We start from the raw sequence: 18,940 nt of genomic DNA, 5'->3' as shown, positions 1-18,940 counted from the left end.
AAGCTGCAACCTTTGGGGTATGGTCACGTTTTCCACTGACTTTTATGACAATTAAAAAATAAAAATGAACATTGCTTTTTTTTTTTTTTTTTTACACACCACTATTCCGATGGTTGAATTTTGGCTGGGCCACTGACCTCAGTCCGATGTAGTAATCCTGACAGGCATACATAGTAGCACCAGCAAATGCCAAGGGGAACACATGTGAGCTAAGTGCATATGTGAACTAAGTGCCGGTGCCGAAAGTTTTTCTCAGAAGCGTGCAGCCCGTGCGGATTATCAAGGCTTGTGGTCCTGGTTCTGCGTCATGCCTCTTTCATCCTTTCATCCACTTCTACCAATCAATGTCTCACGCTTGGCGCTACTCGTGGGTCAATCCACACCTGCTGGGCGAGAGGGAAGGAGTTTCATCTTAAATTCCATTCATTTCTGTCTAGAAGTGCTGCACATTCTTGTGAAAGGTTGTGCACTCCTGTTTAGAATTGCCTGCTTTACAGTTAGGACATGCACAGAAAGTACTGAACATTCCTGTTAAAGGCTGCGCATTCTATACAGAAGTGCCATTACTCCACTGACTCAGCTTTTAAAAAGGTACCATAGTCTCTTGTTAAAAGGTTGTGCAGTCCTGTTTAAAATTACCTGCTTCACAGTTAGGACATGCACAGAAAGTACTGTGCATTCCTGTTAAAGGCTGCGCATTCTATACAGAAGTGCCATTACTCCACTGACTCAGCTTTTAAAAAGGTACCATAGTCTCTTGTTAAAAGGTTGTGCAGTCCTGTTTAGAATTGCCTGCTTTACAGTTAGGACATGCACAGAAAGTACTGTACATTCCTGTAAAAGGCTGCACATTCTATACAGAAGTGCCATTACTCCACTGACTCAGCTTTTAAAGAGGTGCCATAGTCTCTTGTTAAAAGGTTGTGCAGTCCTGTTCAGAAGTACCACACATTGGTGTCACATGTGAGAACCACTGTACCTTCTAACAAAAGGTTGTGCAGCCATGTAGAAAAATACAGTACCTTAATGTCACAGCATGCACAAAAATACTGTGCATGCTCCTTAAATGTCGTGCAGCTCAATATTGAAGTACTGAACATCCTGTCATGCATAAAGGTATTGCAGATTCTTGTTACAGATATCACTTTCCATTATTGGCGAACTGTTCTTCAGTGCGACGCACTGCACAGACGTACTGTCGATTATTGTTAGAGATTCTGCAGCCCTTTCTGGTAGTACAGTTTTTTTTACTGTTCCACTCTGTACATTACTGCACAGAGGCACCCCCATTTGCTGTTAACACATACACAGTCAAGCACAGCTAGTGCTTGAAAAGGAATTATTAAAGTGCAGGTACTCACTGTCCCTTAGTACCTTTTAGCTACTGAGAAGTGCTGGTACGCTCTCTCATTAAAAGTCCTTCACCCATGCTGAGAAGTGCTGATACACCCCAGCACTGTCCATAGTGTATTGCATGCTCCGCTTACAGCTTTTGTAGTCCTGCATAGAATTGTTGTACATTACAGTTAAAGCTTATGCAGCTCTAAACAGAAGAAGCATAGAACACTTCTACGTGGAACTGCATAAACTACAAGCACTTTCTTTTAAATGATGTTCAACCTACATACCTTGTGCTCTTTTGCCACTCCTCTAGGAAGGTATTGCACTTCCCAGATAAAGCGTGTACACAACTGCATACAAATATTGTACTCCAGTTTAAAGCTTCATAAAGTGCTGCACCCTCATGTTAAAATGTGGGCAGACTTGCATGGAACGACCGATTAAAGGTCATGCTGCCCTGCACAGACACACTGTCCTTTTCTGTTATGCCATGCACAGTCCTACTTTGAAGCACTGTTTCCTTCTGTTAAAAATGATGCAAGCCTGTATCGAAGTAACACACTCATTTTAAAGCGTAGGCGTACTATACCATCCTGCTGAGTGCTGTATGCAAATGCATGCACTCCTTGTTAAGGATTTCACAGACCTCCACGGGGGTACTGTATACTGAACCCTTCATCTTTCTGGTGCAGCTGGGGATGCTTGCCCCCCCCCCCCCCCCCCGGGACAGAGAAGCTTTCAAAATCACACATACTGCAGAAAGGACATATCTTTTTCTTTGAATAAAACAAAGACCTTCCATTGTAATTCTAGCCACAAAGACATGTTTCTCATATTATTTACACAAAACGCTTTAAATGGTCTGGCGGCTCAGTCCGTGACCTCACTGCTTTGTTATTTCATAACAATCCCATTTTTAGGTTGCGGCCTCCGGGGCCGTCTGGATAGAGTGATGTTTAGGTGATAAAGAAGGGACACTTCCTATTTCTGCAGCTTGTCCAATGTGGTCTAGCGCGTGCAGGAGGCACACAAATTCTTACAACAATCGTTTTCAACTGATTGGGCATGCAAGCCCTTCCAAGTTTAGGCCTTGAAAAGAATAGAGCTGCTCTTATGAGGGACTTCCGAGTAGGTAAGACCTGGTGGGAATCTACAAAGCAAGACCATTCATCCAAACATCCACCAACAAAAGCACCACTAAACTGCTACAGAACTAGGATCCTACGGCCACACTCCCACCATTTGACATCCGCGCAACCCTAACCATCCAACACCACAACCATCACTAAACCTTTACAGGACCAGCAGCCGCCCATGCACCCCAGTCATCCACCAAACACAACCATCAATAAATTTGTACAAAACAGACATCATAAGCCCACACTCTCCCCCCCCCCCCATTGTACATCCATATACCAACACAATCACCACCATAATTTTACACAATCATCACATGCCCGCACTGCACACAACCATCACCATACACACACAGAAAAGCCATATTGAGGGGAAAACAAATTAAATCCCGACCCCTCCCCCCCCCCCCCCATTTTTTTAAAAATTTAAATTAAGTTCTCCTGGAGTTTAGGTTTAGTAATGGGGTTAATTTTGGCTTCCCATGAAAACCAAAAGTCATGGAATTTATGAATGAGGGTGTTACCTTCACCTAATGTCAACTTTAACTCCCACCCCAGGATACAATATTCACAACTTCGAACACCTTTTCAAGCAAAATTGAACACGCTACATAATGTAAAACATCATTAACGACACAATGCGGCAACACCGCAACCATCACGTTTCCATCCACACTTGGAGGTACAAGTCAAGTGTCCTCACGGGCTCCAGAGCTGCGGTCACTTGGAGCACAGCTATGGTCACCAGATGTCTCCATGCCACTGTGGACCACGTTTTCAACCCAGACTTCTAATTTTACAAGACAAGGGCTCCTTTTGTCTTCAAATCAAAGACACAAAAAGAAGAACACGTCCTCCTTGTGATACTCCATGGGCATTTCACATGGAGGGTCAGCGTCAATCACAAACACATCACAGCTTACAGGAAATTTAATAAAGTATTGCTCCTTTATTCATTTAAGCAGTTACGTACCGCATGGTCAAGACCCAGATGGTGACAGAGCACTTTTCAGATCAAGTTGGTGACAAAGCACTTTGCAGATGGGCCCTTCATACAAGCTCAATGGAGATATACACAGGCAAAAATGTCGAATAAAATATCGAATAACATACACCCGGTACAGTACTGCTCAGTTGTACCCCAATCACTTTTAACGTATACACCCACGCTTAGCTGGTGCTTGAAATGGAATTCTAGAATTGTAGGCATTCACTGCCCCGTAGTACCTCTTTGCTACTGAGAAGTGCTTGCACACTCTCCCATTAAAAGTGTGGCGCTATAAAAGCAGTTGGGTAGACTGAAATACACAGTATATATTCACATATCACAACGTCCACCAGTTCAAGAGCCGCTTTGATTACCACATCACAGACGTCCATACATCCGATGGCCTCGCTCCTCTCGCACAGCCCAGCTTCAGTCATTCCAATAGGTTTGAACGGTCTCACAAACTTCCATAATGTGTCAGTCTCAGGAACTTCCACCAAGGCCTCCCTCCTTTGCACATCTCTTGCCCCACACATTCCAGTGCGCCTCTCTGCTTCTCCCTTCACAGCCTCAGACACGCCCAGTAGGCCCCACTTGTTTCTACGTCACTTGGCCCGTCACAGCCTTCAAAGCAATCCCACGCGTTCTCACTCGTCCCCACGTGCAAAGTCGCATAGGCAAGGCGGGCACTCGAGCAATCGGCCATCTGAGTTCCAGCTGTGGGCCGCTTTTCTGGGCAGCGTGGTAGTCGAAACGGGCTGTGTCTGTGCTATTCAGATTCCATAGCGACCTAGAGGGGGGCAGAGCGGCCTTTCCGGAGGCAGAAGGGCCTCAATTAACCTCCCTTTTACCAGCGCAGCGGAGGGGTCATTCCCAGTCTCTCAGCTGGGCCGGCCCATCATGTATGCAGATTGAGGGGGCAGGGGGCCTGAGCAGAAGTGGCCTCACTTAAATTCAGGTGTGGTTCACCATTGTGCACTAATCCGCGCACAAAGAGGCTTGGCAACATTTGCATTTTCCTTTTATCTCAGTAAAGTTAGGAAAACATGCCTCTTTTTTGAGAACCCCCCACCTCCTTCTTTTCGTTATACTTAAAACATTAAGGCAGTGTTTTGCACAAAGGTGGAATATGCAAATGTGGGCCACTTTTTTAGGGTGCCTGGCCCATTTTTGATCCAATCCAACCCCGTAAAAATGCACATCAATGACCCTCGCTCATGGATATCACAGCCTGAGACACCCTCAGTAAAGGCTCATTCGCCCCCACATACCTTGTCCCATACACTTCAGTCCTCTGTGACTCGGCCATAGGGTTTCTCAGCCCTGTGTACTTGCTGCGGCCACACCCCTGCGTTGAGGTGTGTGCAGGGGGGCGGGAGTTAACAAGCAATCAGCTGAAACGATTCAACACGCACACCTGCAGCATGCTCACCTGAGAATTCAACGCCCTCCCTTGAGCCCCTATGCGGCGCCCAGGCACCTGCACCTGGCCCGCCGCCAGACCACAGCACCTGCGGCACCAGACGGGCACACCTGGCCCACCGCACTACCCTCCTCCCGCGAGTACTGCCGCCACCAGACCCCGAGAGACGAACTCCTGTATCCAGGCAGAAGCTGCCATATGTAAACAGAGCCGCCACCCCCACGCTTGTGACTTAGGAGCTCCCAGGCTGCAGCTCAGAGAACCAGCCGCGTCCAAGAAGGGCCGCCCTGGGGTGGGCGCGGAGCGCACTGTTTGTTTCTTTGCGCTACAGGCTGATGGATTTGGCGGACGCCCTTACGGCGACTCCTGCCTTTTTAAAAGTGAGCATGGAAGAGTGACTGCAGCCCCCCCTCCACAGCGCTGCTTCCTCTGCAGGCCGAGGCCTGTGACGGGAGACACCTGTGGGCGAGCAGGTGTGCAGGCCTCAAGGGGGGGGGGGGGGGCGCCCCTCCTCGGAGAGCTTCGCAGCTGCAGCCCTGTCAGAAAGGCAGGCCTGCCTGGGATCAGAAACCGCCCGCAGGCAACGAGCCTAGTGGTGCGGTTTATATGTACTGAGATATAACCATGGCCACTGGAATTATACGATTCTGCGGCCGCGGAGCTTTCCGCATAATTATGTATTTGCCACGCCATCCATAATTCAGAAACTGCAGATTTTAACGAGAAAAAAAATGTTGTTTCTAGCTCAGACGTATCAAAAGTTGAAAAAATGCGTCAAATTTATAATAATGCGAAAATAGCCACGGCCGCATAATCACATAATTCCATTTATACGTAACACGGTGAGATATTTAAATCATGCATATAGAGAGTAAATGTCATGGCTGTAAGTGATGCCAGTTATACACCCTAACATTTGTAACGGAGGTACTCCTGTATTCCATGAAACCTCCCGAAGAACCACTTTATAGCTGTAGAGAGGAGAAAGAAGGAAAGGACCAGTTAGAGAGATCAGAGTAGAGAGAGGGAAAGACAGTAGGGAAGTAAAGAAAAAAAGTATATATATTACGGATTCGGATCAACTGATTTATGTACAACAATATTTGTCAAAGGTGAAACTTGGAGGTGTAATCTTAATAAACTTGTAATAGATATCCGGCCTGGTCATAGCACTTATTTTTCTGTCAACCCTGCTGCACGCTGCTGTACAACACGGAGAAGACATTGATAACGCCAGTAGCTCTTAAGTAGGCGTGACCTATTGGCTTTGCCAACCTTTGTTGTGTGTTGAGGGTGGCTTGAAATGACAGCCAGCGGTTTGTTGCTCTTCTGAATCGGAGGTGATCTCTTTACCCTTCTTTACTTTGGAACAGTATCTCAGAGAAGCCCGTACCGCCCAGCGGGTTTCCTTTAAAGGTGGGTGGTTAATGAAGAGTGGAGCAGCTCTGGATCTGAGCTTCCCCCTTTGGGTGCAAATCGTGGCTTTATATTGTAAACATGTTCGTTCTGTACCACGGATTGCTTAATAGGCAATGCATATAACTGTGAACGAGACTCTTCTAGCGCTTGGAGGCCGGCGCCTGGCCAACTGCAGCGTTCTAGATTCACTGTGGTGCAGTGTATAGCACACTACAAAAAATGAACGGGGTCTAGCTGTTTCTGTTACCTACTCGTGCGCTTCTCTTATCCCTCTCCAAAGAATGAAAGGCGGAGTCAGTTAAAATTATGACCACATTTCTCCGCAACAGGTGGTAAACCCCTGCGCTACCTTGCCAGCCTTTCTGATTACGCGTTGTGTGTTTGCCATGGGGCATCTCAATATGCAAGCCAACTTCTTGCGAGGACAGCAGCTTTCAACTCATTTTCAAAAATATAAATGTCTTTTTTCTGCGTTCCAAGTCTTTCCTCGCTATTGTTTACGTAAACAGGTGAATTGTTTCCTACCTCAATTAAAACCATCTGCCTTGTAAATGAATACCAATTAACTCATCCTGTTTTTAATTACTCCGTTAATTACACCCAGGCATCGGGGGAAGGATGGCATGGGAATAGGCAGGCGTGCTTTGCGCCTACCCCTCCTCCCTTGTCCCTCCCCTGCCTTCCCCGCGCCTGGCACGGTTCCGAGCGGAGGGCACGTCTCAGGGTGGGTCCTGCTGCCAGTGCTGGGAAGAGTGGCACGGTGCCAGCTCCTGGGGAATCCAGCCTGCTTCTCGCAACTGCTGCCACTTAAGATGCCAGGGACGTGGGGCGGCCTAGTGCCCCGCCAGCGGCGGGAGTGCACGGGGGACTGGAGTAGATCTGTCGCCCTGGAGCGGTATGTACATGTGACGAGTGTGGGCACCTCACCCCGGGGCTCTGGGCGTGGCTCGCCATCACGCGCACGGCTCACGCTCACCTGTCTCTGCTTGGTTAAATGGGGTTTTTGTTTTGCTGCAATTGTCCCAATCTCCATGTCAAAAGAATAAGCAGCTACTTGTCGGAAGGCATCCACCGCCCACCCCATCCACCTCTTAACTGGCTCATCCCTGACCCCCAAGAGCCGCCTGCCCGGGCAATTACAGTGCTAAGAGGCAGGGAACTATTGAGTGTTGCACTAAACAAAACCTCGTCACACCAAAGAAAGGTAATATGTGTTTCTTTGCCCCTGATGGAAAGTGGTCTTCATCTTTCTTGGGACGCCCAGGCAGTAAGTTCCGTGGCCTCTCGGTGCAGACTTAAAACTCTGGCCCATCAGCAGCCAGTGTTTACCAAACACCTGGATGACAGGGCAGGGCCTAGGGTGAAACCCCCCAACCCCGAACAATGAACTGTAACAATTTAGGCCGGGTTGAGTTACACACATTTAGAAGGCTTGGTAAAAGAGGAGAAACTCCAAAACGAGGAAGCTACAAATGCCCTACAAAGTCCCTGGAAGGAAAACAGGTAAATAAGTCAATGTGTCTGTGAAGTTCGCTGCTGAACAATTACTCCAGTGAGCACTAGATGGCGCTGTTTTGCATCGTTCTATGCATTCCAACATACAATACAGCCAATCTTCGGAGAAGAAAACAAAAACACTTTGAAAATGAGTCATGGCTTTAGTGAGAGTTGGTCTTGTGCTTACTTTGCTGGAATTGCCATATGCCTTCGATCATTGTTTGATTGTAGATGATTTCTATATTTTTTATTATAGGGGTCATTTAATACATGGATCTGGTTGCCTTCCGGGTAGGACCAGAGGTCTCTGTGCTGCTGAGAGTGTCCATAGTTTGGGGTGAATGGTTCTGCTGGAACTCTGTCCCCAATTCGTGCAGGGTTGGATCTTGCAATCCATCCAATCGGCACTGTCGATGAGAAATGATTAACCAATGAGTGGTGTAGGCAGGCTGATGAAGGGTAAAAAGGGTCTGATTGGCCCTGATTCAACTGGTGGGAAAATTGTTTGTAATTTGAGTGAGGGATAGAGTTTAGGTTACTGTCACCAAGGACTTCGTACTCCTGTCCTGCGTATTCGTTTATCACCTAAGGCATTCTGGAAGTTGCAGTCCAAGTTCACATCAGTTCATTAAATTGACAACACTTCAATTGAAAACATAATGTATTTATTAAAGAAAAACCGAGGACTGCAAAGTGTCTGGGTTCACTACATGATATGGCAAGAAAGGTAACATTGTGCGGTGTCATGTGGCACGCTTTGTGGCGGCATTGTTTTATCATCTCAACACATTAAAACTGTCTGGGCAAACGTTTTACCTTATTCCAAGCCCTGGTGGCGCAGAAAAACTTCGGGGGTCTGCGGAGGGCTTTCAGAGCATCTGCTCCTTTTCCGCGAAAAGAGGCCGAGCTCAGGCAGGGGCTGAACGTTGGAATGAGAGGGTATATAAATAACTAGGCATTTACAGCTCAGCGTGCCCGCAGCAAAGCAAAGCATGAAATTACTACACTGTGAAACTACAGTTGAATAGGCTAACTACAGATGCACGGCAATGTTTTTGAGAAAAAAAAATGTTAAGAGGGAAGGAAAGAACCGAGAAGAACTTCAAACCAAGACAGGCAAAATAAATAGCAGCATTTTTGACGAGATTCGAAGTGGAAAATCGAGAGTTCCAGTCTTGTTGGTGTTTATTAAAATATGGTAGGGCAGGGGAATAGTCAGTTTCTTATATGAGGTTCTCTGAAATGATGCAATTCTGTGGCGGGTGCGTTCTTCGCATAATTATGGATTTGCCGCATTGGCCACATAATCTATAATTTTCTGCATAATCCGCAGATTTTTTTTCTCAATATTCCTAGCTCAAACAGATCAAAAGTTAGTAAAAATGCAGCAACGCTTGTTGCTTTGCAGTGTAAGGCACTTCGCAAAGTTTGACTCTTCACGTTTCAGTTGCATATATTCCTGTATTTGAATGTTAAACTAGTACTAACAAGGTGAAACATTTGTCCAGACAGTGTTAGCGTGTAAAAATGGCCAATTAATGAACTGATACCATCACATAATTTGCATTTTCTTGCCACATAATTTAGTAAACCCAGCTGCATAATTTAGTCTTCACTTGCCACATAATTCCAGTGGGCCTGCTTATATGGGAGAAGAGACCTGTGAAAAAACAGAGCTTTCCAGCCATGCCTGGGCTGGGGAAAGTCAGTAACTGACTGACACTTCCCCTGCCCTACCAGTTTTAAGAGCCAGAGGCCGGATTTCCCTATTGGTATGCTACGCCCTGGGCCCATTCACAGCCCTGTCAGCTGTCAACAATAGCCCTTTTCCTGGCTGTCAGTCACTCTCCTGGCAGCCACAGCGCCGTGGAGGGGGCCGCAGGCCACACCACAAGTTAACAGCGGTCCTTAAAAACCCTCTGCTGGGCGCGCAGGGAGACAGCTGGTCACCCTGTCAGGCTGGCCACCGGACACCTGTCGCCTCTGGGTAATCCGGGGCAACGTTTGACCTAATTCACCATCAGGCTTCCCCCACCCTCTCAAGCCCCCACAATCCTGATTAAAGGGGTTTTAGCTCAAATCCCGCGGGATCTCCCAGCTGGCTCCCAGGATGGACAGGCCACCAGCACTTACAGTCCGGGGCTTTGTGGCTAAGGGTTGCTCGCCACTGTGGTTATTAATTTATATCTACCGTGATTACAAACGAGTGCGCGAGATATACGGCGTGGAAAGTGTATATCCAGCCGGTAACAGTTTATTTTTCATTCAGCGCACACTGTGAGCGGAATTGCGTCGAGGCGCTTGGGCTTTAGCAGTCGCGAGGGAACACACATGGGTGTTTAGTGGCTAAAGTCTCCGTGCATTGACTGCTCCTCTGTCTAGCTGCATAGAAGGCCGTAGCTCCTGGAAATTCCGTACAAAGGCCTCGAGCTCCTCGTATTCTTTGCCGTGTGTCTAGGGATACCAACCTCCTATGGGGTCTGTCTAAGGGCCCTGGCCCCCTCAAGCTCTCTGAGGGACCCCAAACTCCTCACACGGTCTGTCTAGGATCTCGGGTCTCTCTACGCAGTCTGTCTAGGGGCCCCAGACTCCTCATGTTGTCTAAGGGCCCAGACTCCTCACGCAGTCTGTCTAGGGGCCCTGGACCCCTCACGCGGTCTAGGGGCTCTGGACTTCTCACAATGTCTGTCTCGGGACCCTGGACTCCTCACGCTGTCTGTCATGGGGCCCCAGACTCTTCACAAGGTCTGTCTAGGATCTCGGGTCTCCTTACGCAGTCTGTCTACGGGCCCCAGACTCCTCATGTTGTCTAAGGGCCCAGACTCCTCACGCAGTCTGTCTAGGGGCCCTGGACCCCTCACGTGGTCTAGGGGCTCTAGACTTCTCACAATGTCTGTCTCGGGACCCTGGACTCCTGACGCCGTCTGTCATGGGGCCCCAGACTCTTCACAAGGTCTGTCTAGGATCTCGGGTCTCCTTACGCAGTCTGTCTAGGGGCCCCAGACTCCTCATGTTGTCTAGGGGCCCCAGACTCCTCATGTTGTCTAAGGGCCCAGACTCCTCACGCAGTCTGTCTAGGGGCCCTGGACCCCTCACGTGGTCTAGGGGCTCTGGACTTCTCACAATGTCTGTCTCGGGACCCTGGACTCCTCACACCATCTGTCTAGGGGCCCCAGACTCTTCACAAGGTCTGTCTAGGTGTCCAAACTCCTCATGCTATCTAGGGGCCCTGGACTCCTCACACTTTCTAGGGACCCAAACTCATGGGGTCTGTTTACGGGCCCGGACTCCTCACACGGTCTGAGGGCCCCAGACTTCTCACATAGTCTGGGGACTGTGAACTCCTCACACTGTCTAGGGGCCCGGATTCCTCATGCTGTCTGCCTGTGGGCACAAAGCTCTTCACGCAGCCATTTCCGCGCTCCTCACACTACATGGTCTTAAACAGGAGGTTCCTCACTTGCTGTCAAAGTCCCGCGTGCTCCCCATACTGTCTCTCCATAGGGCCCATGTGCGTCATATTTTCTGACCGCCCCTGAGCTCCTCATAATCCTTGTACAGGTACTACTAGGTCCTCGCATCTTGGGCACTGATTAGCCGAGCTCCTCGCACTGTCTCCAGCCTCCTCGCTCCATCTGTCCATGTGTCTGCAGCTCACCACACCACGTGGCCCCAGCTCCTCACACTGTCTCCCTGGCTCACCAAGCCCATCACGTCTCACACACACTGTTGATGTGCTCATCCCGTGTACGTAACGCAGAGTTAAACAACCATTTGCAATGCAATAGGTCTTGCACTGCTGATAGTTTGCGGTATTGGCATTGCAAATAATAACGCAACGCCAATAGCTTATACTTTCAGTAATGCGAGACCTAGTGCATTGCAAGTGCTTGCGGAGTGAGCCAGGAACCAGCATTGTATGTCTCCGTGCATTACCAGAAGCTGTTCCTAGAGGTCCCTGGTGAGCAAGGCACCAGCACTGCATGTCTCGGTACATTACCGCAAGCTGCTCCTAGAGGTGCCTAGTGAGCAAGGCACCTGCACTGCATGTCTCGGTACATTACCGCAAGCTGCTCCTAGAGGTCCCTGGTGAGCAAGGCACCAGCACTGCATGTCTCGGTACATTACCGCAAGCTGCCCCTAGAGGTCCCTGGTGAGCAAGGCACCAGCACTGCATGTCTCGGTACATTACCGCAAGCTGCTCCTAGAGGTCCCTAGTGAGCAAGGCACCAGCACTGCATGTCTACAAAGTTGGAGTTATTGGCATTATAAATGGCAATGTTTTTTTACCTAGCCATGCTGCAGGGTGCAGTACTATATGCTGCCAAAAGGGGACTCTTTTGGTCATATATCGAACTGCACCCTGCAGAAGATATGGTAAATCCACCCTACCCATAATGCATTGAATGCAAGGCAGTACTAAGAGTACATTCAAATATGTCCATATATACAATTAGTACTACCTCGAAACACGTGTCCAGGGATGGCTAACGCAACACATACTGTTCTTTATACATCGTGGCATAGGCGTACTCGCCGTCGCCACTACATCTACCACAGTTCCTTGGGGCAACTTGCTGGTGTGACGAGCAGTGTGCGACCAACCTTTGCACAATTTATTACGGCTCCCTTGAGCCAACGGGCTGACGAGCCTTGGATCTGCACCTGCGCGCCATGAGAGGTACTTGACCTGTTTTAATTACATTTTGGCAGTCCACGCGGCACCCCTTTACACTGACCTGCTCCCTGCTGACGAGAGGCAACTACCTCGAAACACGTGTCCAGGGATGGCTAACGCAACACATACTGTTCTTTATACATCGTGGCATAGGCGTACTCGCCGTCGCCACTACATCTACCACAGTTCCTTGGGGCAACTTGCTGGTGTGACGAGCAGTGTGCGACCAACCTTTGCACAATACAATTAGTAGCTTTGAAATGTGACAAAAGAATTATTACAATAATTTCGGATTAGGTTGTACTCTGTGTGAAGCTGATAAAGGGAAATTTATAGACGGTCCCTATAAATGTGAGATGTTCTAGTGAGTGAAGTACGCACTGCCAGCCTAGCTTAGGAGCAAGTGTGTGTCCTGCCTGAAGCCATTTAAGAAAATAGTGCCTTGAGGCTGTAATTAAAACCTAGGGAGTAACAACACATGTAACAAGGGGTGTCCTCATGGGAGGTTACAAGAAGGGAAAAGGCGGTACTAAGGAGGAACTACTTAGCCTATCAACCAATGAAAAGCCACCATTTTTAAAGGACAGGAGCCAATTAAGAATATGGGCGGAAAGTGGGCGGAGCTTCATGCCCATATCCTGAATACAGCATGTCTCGAAGAGACAGCGCAAGCGCTGCCTAGGCGAGACCTAAAAAGTGAGATCAGTAGTGTAGCCAGTGTGTGCAAGGAAGGAACTGGGGTCCCATAGCTGCTGTTTGAATTGTAAAATTCAGCAATGATAAAGGTTGGATAGGCCCCTAAGACCTCTGTGCCCGGTGCACTGCACCTGCTGCACCAAAGGAAGCTATGCCCCTGGTCAAACTGTTTCTTCCAGGATGTGACTTCAGAATGGCTTTTCAAGCTCTTGCACTCTCCCATCTGGTTGGTGGTAAAGTCCTGGTCAATGGACTACCAGAGTCTACACTGACACCCCTTAACCCGTTTACTGTGACGGTAATTCTGCCGCGGTGCGGGGTATTCCATTAGGTGGGCGGGCCGCATCGGCCAACGGACATGTGCAGCACTACCGAGGTAGTGCTTGTGACAGCCGTTGGCCGACGGGGGGCTCAACGAAGGGGTTAAGGGCATCCTACACACTGCAGCACATCTCATCCAGGGCCTGATAAAATATGATCACATCACCCTCATCCTGATGGAACTCCATCAGCTCCGCTTGCCAGACTGCACCATCTTAAAAAACCAGCGGCATCATTTATAAAACCATCACGACCAGCAGCCCTGCATATCTTGCAGACATGCTCACCATCTCTGGTGGTTCTCAGCACACCCACAGCCAGGACACCATCAGACGGCAGACTCAGGTAAAAAAGAAAAACAAGGCGGCAGGCCTCTTCCGTCTATGCACCCAGGATCCGGAACAGCATCCCCTATCCATCATGGCTGCCCCAATGCTGATCCAATTTAGGAAACAGTTGAAGAAGCTTGTCTTGAAAGAACCCTACATCAGATGCATTACCCGTCCACAATCGAGCTTCCAATCCTATTTACTTTCTGCTTGCATTTTTGCCATGTACAGCACTCTGAGGCCTTATGGCTAGGTTCACACTCTAGAAATGCGATATTTAGATGCATACATGATAGGTTTTCATTTGCATTCCGGTACTTGTAGTCCTGTAATTATAATGGGATAAAAAGGAGATTAAGCACTGGAATCCAAGGAGGAAAACCTGGAGTTGATGATTTGTGCAGCGAGCTAGACTCCCTGCTGCCATCTGCGGGGATCAGGAGGTCACAAGTTCAAATCCTGACTGGGCAGACTAAGCCTTTTATCGTTCAGATATTAGTGCAGTCTGTACCATTCATTGTGTAATAGTAGCAGCTGTCACGTACTTGGCTTACAACAGACAGAAATGGGTTACAAAGCACTATATAAAACGTGTGTTATTATTGTACAACGACCAGGTTATCAGAGCCATGCCAAAATTAAGATGATCTTGTTAGTTCCTTAAAGGGAAGAGCCTTTCAGAAGACTGCTATATGTTTTTAAGCTTGTGGAAGTGACAATAAATGTGTCCCAGCATCTCATGTTACTTAGAGCAGTTTTACTAATAAATGCAAGGTCACACGTTTATTACTACAGTGCAGAAGGCAAATTCCATCAAGTTTATGACCACAGAAGCATTACATTTACATGAGACTATCATTGTTTACTGCCTCACAGATTGCATGTTAGTTACTTCCCTCATGGAAACAACCCCCTGAATAGTCAGGAGGCCTCTACAAAGCGATTTTATCTCACTGCACAAATTTAACATCATGCAACTTGGTTTTTGTAAAGTACCTTTTTTGTTAAAACAATACACATGAAAAAAGACATTGCGCAAATGTGAAGATGAACAAAATATAGTAAGATATTTATTACTGTGGTTGACGTTGGGGTGGGGGTCATTACACAGTCCAGTCTTTGCCTCTACTGAGTCATTGTAATGGCACTTCCTCTCACCTAAAGAAAGAAAGAAATAAGTAAAGAAAAAAACTCTCTTCTCTCTCTTCTCTCTCTTCTCTCTCTTCTCTCTCTTCTCCCTCTTCTCTCTCTTCTCTATCTTCTTCTTTCTCTTCTCTCTCATCTCTCTCTTTTCACCTATACCTATAATTTCATTTTCCATATTCTGTATTTCTCTTCAGGGCAATTTCTTTTTTTGAGACCGATGCTTACTAGCTGAGTACGACTTTCTCAAAGAATATTGCCACCACCACCACCCAATCAAAAGCAATTTTGCATCAGCAGTTGCAAAAAGAATGCCTTTATATATTTATGATCTATCTATATGTGTATTCACGTAGCATGAGCCTGGCTGGGGAGCAGCAGTGGGCTCCATTAATGAAGGGGCTTATGAGATGATACATTGGTATGTGCATTGAGTGCGGATCTACACCTTTGAATTAAACATTCACATTTCACAAAGTTGCAGTTAAAAAAAAAAAAAGATAGGGAGGATAGGTCGTTAGTCCAGAATCTCATGATTTTCACTAAAGCGGCGGAGTCCGGATAAGATTTTAGGCCTCCTAGTCAGCAGGGCCGCTTCTAGATGAGGATAGCTCCCCTGCAGATCCCTTGATGGGATCATGGCCTAAAATCTGTAATCACCTTAAACCCATACTCCACAAGGGATCAGCAAGCTTTGGCGGGGTCCGGATTCGTTGTTCTGGCCCCTGCTTTTATGATGGAAGGTTAATCAGGGTTGGAAGCAGATGATTCCACAGTAGGAGCCCTGAAACCAAAAGCACAGCCAGGAACTCAGCAAGGAATTTCAGCGCTCATGGCAAAATAGAATTTTGACTACTGGAGAACTTCCCATAGATGGAATAGAGGCAGTTCTCCAAGCCTTTTGCAGTAATTTGGCAGTACCTCTAGGTGGCGCCCAAAGGCTTTATCTTGTCTTATGGATGTGCTGAACCAGAGCACAGCTGATGCACACCATTTATTAAATATTGAATACAATACAGGCAATATTTATTCTGTTTTTGGAGAAACACGCTAATAAAGCAGGTTGGGGCCGGATTGCAAATAGGTACCTCCTACAATTGGGTATTAGGCTGGCAGACGCAGTAATAGTTTACGAAGCATCAGATGTCTCAACATATCTTATCAGTGTGTTGGTGCTGCACAAAGGCAGTTTTTGCGAGCTTTAGCTATGCCCTTGGTCCATTATTAAGAATTGTCAATGCCCCCACTTAGTTATTAGGGCCTCGGACCAACTGCTGGGCTTTAAACAGTCTTACAGCTCGACACCTAGTGACTGCCTTGTCACTAGACTTCCACCTCATCCCCACATTCATCTCTGAGACTGCAGTTCTCCCTTGTTCCCTTGCACTGCGCTGCCCTCTTTACTAGTATGAAAGTCTGCACCCCAACTCTGTTTTACCCTGCTACCCGCCAGTTCTCTTCTGTACCAACTTGCGGCGATTTCTCTCTTTCAAACTTCTTCTCTCGAATACCAACATCTGTTGCCTTGCGTCTAGGTTTGACTCCGTTAATCATATATGTACTTAAACATATACGAGGGACGTTAGCCATGCCATGAATAAGTTATTGGCGACCCAGTTTGACTTAGCGCCAAGGAAACCATCGAAAATGAACCAACGCGCCTACAAAGGTGAGCAATGCTTCCGGAGCTGTAGAATGCCAAAAAGTAGCACAGAATTTCAGAAGAAACTCAAAAAAAGACCTCCCCCCCACCCCACCGACTCGCGATGGAAAGGACCGGCAGAGGCAGTCAGAGGAGAAGACGCAAAATCGGTCAGTGGGGGAGGGGACATTAGGATCTCTGGACAAAAGGAAAAGCTGCCCTCCCAAAAACCCCTTGCCAAGGTTATCAACAAGTTAGCCAAAGTTGGAGCTTTGCAGTAGCTGTTTTTCATCTTTGATGGCTGCCTGCATGAATTATTGTAGCATTGACAACCCTTGCCGCCAGCAGAAGCGCCCTTCTCTGTCACGCTCCAGTAGGACAGACAGCAAGGGCAGCAGCGACGCATATTCTAAAATATGAGGGAGCGGGTTTCATGCTGCAGGAAGAAGGCATGCACCCGAAAAAGAAACCCTGAAAGAGGGTTATTGTCTGCTCTAAAGACTCAGAACTGCAGCGTTTCAATCTTTGCAGCGCTTTGTATCCCAGGTCTTCAGCTCTGTTTGTCACTGTCTCTCGTGGTAATACTGTAAAGTGCTCAGGCATAAAAAGACATGATGTGGCATGGGGACCGGACGACTGCGTACAGAAGAATCAACTGTGCACGTAGAAAGCTCACCATGTGCAGTTACCTATATTATATGGAATACTTTCGAAGTCCTGTGATCCTCGGTGTTACGTGGCACTGTTAGGTTTGTATGCTGCCAACAGTCACAATGACACCTCAATATAAGATCAACGCTTCCCTCAAACTGTACACTATTTCTTGTTTAACCTGTTGAACGCATGTCAATCACATCCGGTTGAAGGGTCGAGTCAATAGATTTCAATAACCAATTCTAATTGTTTAAACCCTAATTGGAATGAGATAATGCGTTTGGCACCTTTCCTCTCATCTTTGCCCTCCTTAATTCGTAGTCAAACTGACCCTTTACATTCCCGATGGCACCACAGACCCCAAATAAGTGTTCCTCTCTGAGACTTATCTGTTCATCTGCATGGCTGTCCTACACACTCACTCTCGTTTCGCCATTTTATAGTAGGCCTCACCTGGAATCAAGCAAGGAGCATGCAGGATATACATAGACTCCAATGGATAGGGTGGCTCAGCGAGTTCCACTACAGCATGGCCGACTTGGCTTTCCATCCTTCCGAGGTTGGTAAGTTGATCACAATAAATGGAGCAATAGTAAAATCGGTCATTTAAGTGCTTAAAAGCGGCAGAAGTGAAGACTGAAGTGCTATATAAAAAAAAAAAACATTAGAATAATGTATGCAGCTTGCACCCAACCCAAAGAGCGAACATAACAGTCTGGCGCTTCAGGTGCACTTACATTGGCGAGTAAAGTGCAAGTACACTAAAATGTGACATGCAAACAGTCAAATCTCACCCCAGAAACGGTCCCTGCTCCAGTCTCCGCTCTCCTTTGGCTGGCGAGCTCTCGCTTGGCGCCCACTGGCTCTCCCGAGTATGTAATATGTGCGCCTCTTCCAGGGAGGGCCTGTAGCCAGTATAGTGGCCTCCCTTTAGCCATGGGTTCACCACATGCGAGCATCGCTGTCCTCGTCTCCCCACCCCGAGGGGACCGCAGCCGCCATGCCAACAGGAGCCGGTTACCTGGAAACCGCGGAGGGGGATCTGTGTCACTTCCTGCAGAACAGGTGTGCAGGCTGAGCCTTAATGAGCTGCTTAATGCTGCAGGAGACACACACACAAAACAAAGCGCCCGCGCCATTTACCAGCTGTCTTGTGTTTAGAGAACATACAGTGTGTGTAAATGCGGACCATAGATGCGCACATGGCAGGCTAGAGGGGCGCTCCTCTCTCTGCTGCTGTCGCGGCCTCCCCTTATGGAGTGTTTGCTCTGACAGCTATTTTTATCTTCTCGGGGAACCTGGCAGTTTAGACCCTGAGACACACACAGGCCTAGTCAGCTGGCGTGGGGCTGTGCGAGCCCGCCATAACTGCCTCCCCCAGTGTTTCACCCCTTGGCTTTCTTTTTACGACACATTGTCAGGTTGCTTCTGTTTAAGCAGTGGTGTCCAACTTGGGTCCAAAGGGTTGGTTCCTCGCCAGATTTTAAGGATAACCGCCTACTGCTACTGGGTTCCATCTCGGCTCGTTGTATTGAATTGGATCTTATGTGGAAATCTGACCTGAGACCAGCCCTCCTGGACTTTTTTGGGGCACTCCTGAGTCAAAGCAAGGCGCCCCCTGCCGAGAGCCTACCGTGTCCCATGTTAAGTGTGAGTCACACATGCACACCCAC

The 18,940-nt window shown here is 47.9% G+C and overlaps 1 protein-coding gene across 6 annotated transcripts in view; it reads right to left on the bottom strand.

Moving 5' to 3' along the window:
• Positions 1-18,940, bottom strand: part of CBFA2T3 (CBFA2/RUNX1 partner transcriptional co-repressor 3) — a 352,675-nt gene that overhangs the window by 96,362 nt on the left and 237,373 nt on the right. Inside the window, exon 2 of one of the 6 annotated variants that reach the window (XM_085639118.1) lies at positions 17,721-17,911. The exons of 2 other annotated variants lie outside the window; for them this stretch is intronic. In XM_085639118.1, coding sequence (XP_085495244.1) covers positions 17,721-17,817 — 97 coding nt within the window. In that variant the 5' untranslated portion in view covers positions 17,818-17,911. Of the gene's footprint in view, positions 1-3,450; positions 4,277-4,736; positions 4,841-4,897; positions 5,015-17,720; positions 17,912-18,940 lie in introns of those variants that run through there. 3 more of the 6 variants (XM_085639122.1, XM_085639119.1, XM_085639123.1) reach the window with 3 other exon arrangements.

Source organism: Triturus cristatus, chromosome 12 (genome assembly GCF_964204655.1).
Source record: "Triturus cristatus chromosome 12, aTriCri1.1, whole genome shotgun sequence".
Classification (NCBI taxonomy): domain Eukaryota; kingdom Metazoa; phylum Chordata; class Amphibia; order Caudata; family Salamandridae; genus Triturus; species Triturus cristatus.
The sequence above is the reverse complement of the archived record's forward strand: the minus strand, read 5'-3'. Positions and strand labels throughout refer to the sequence as shown.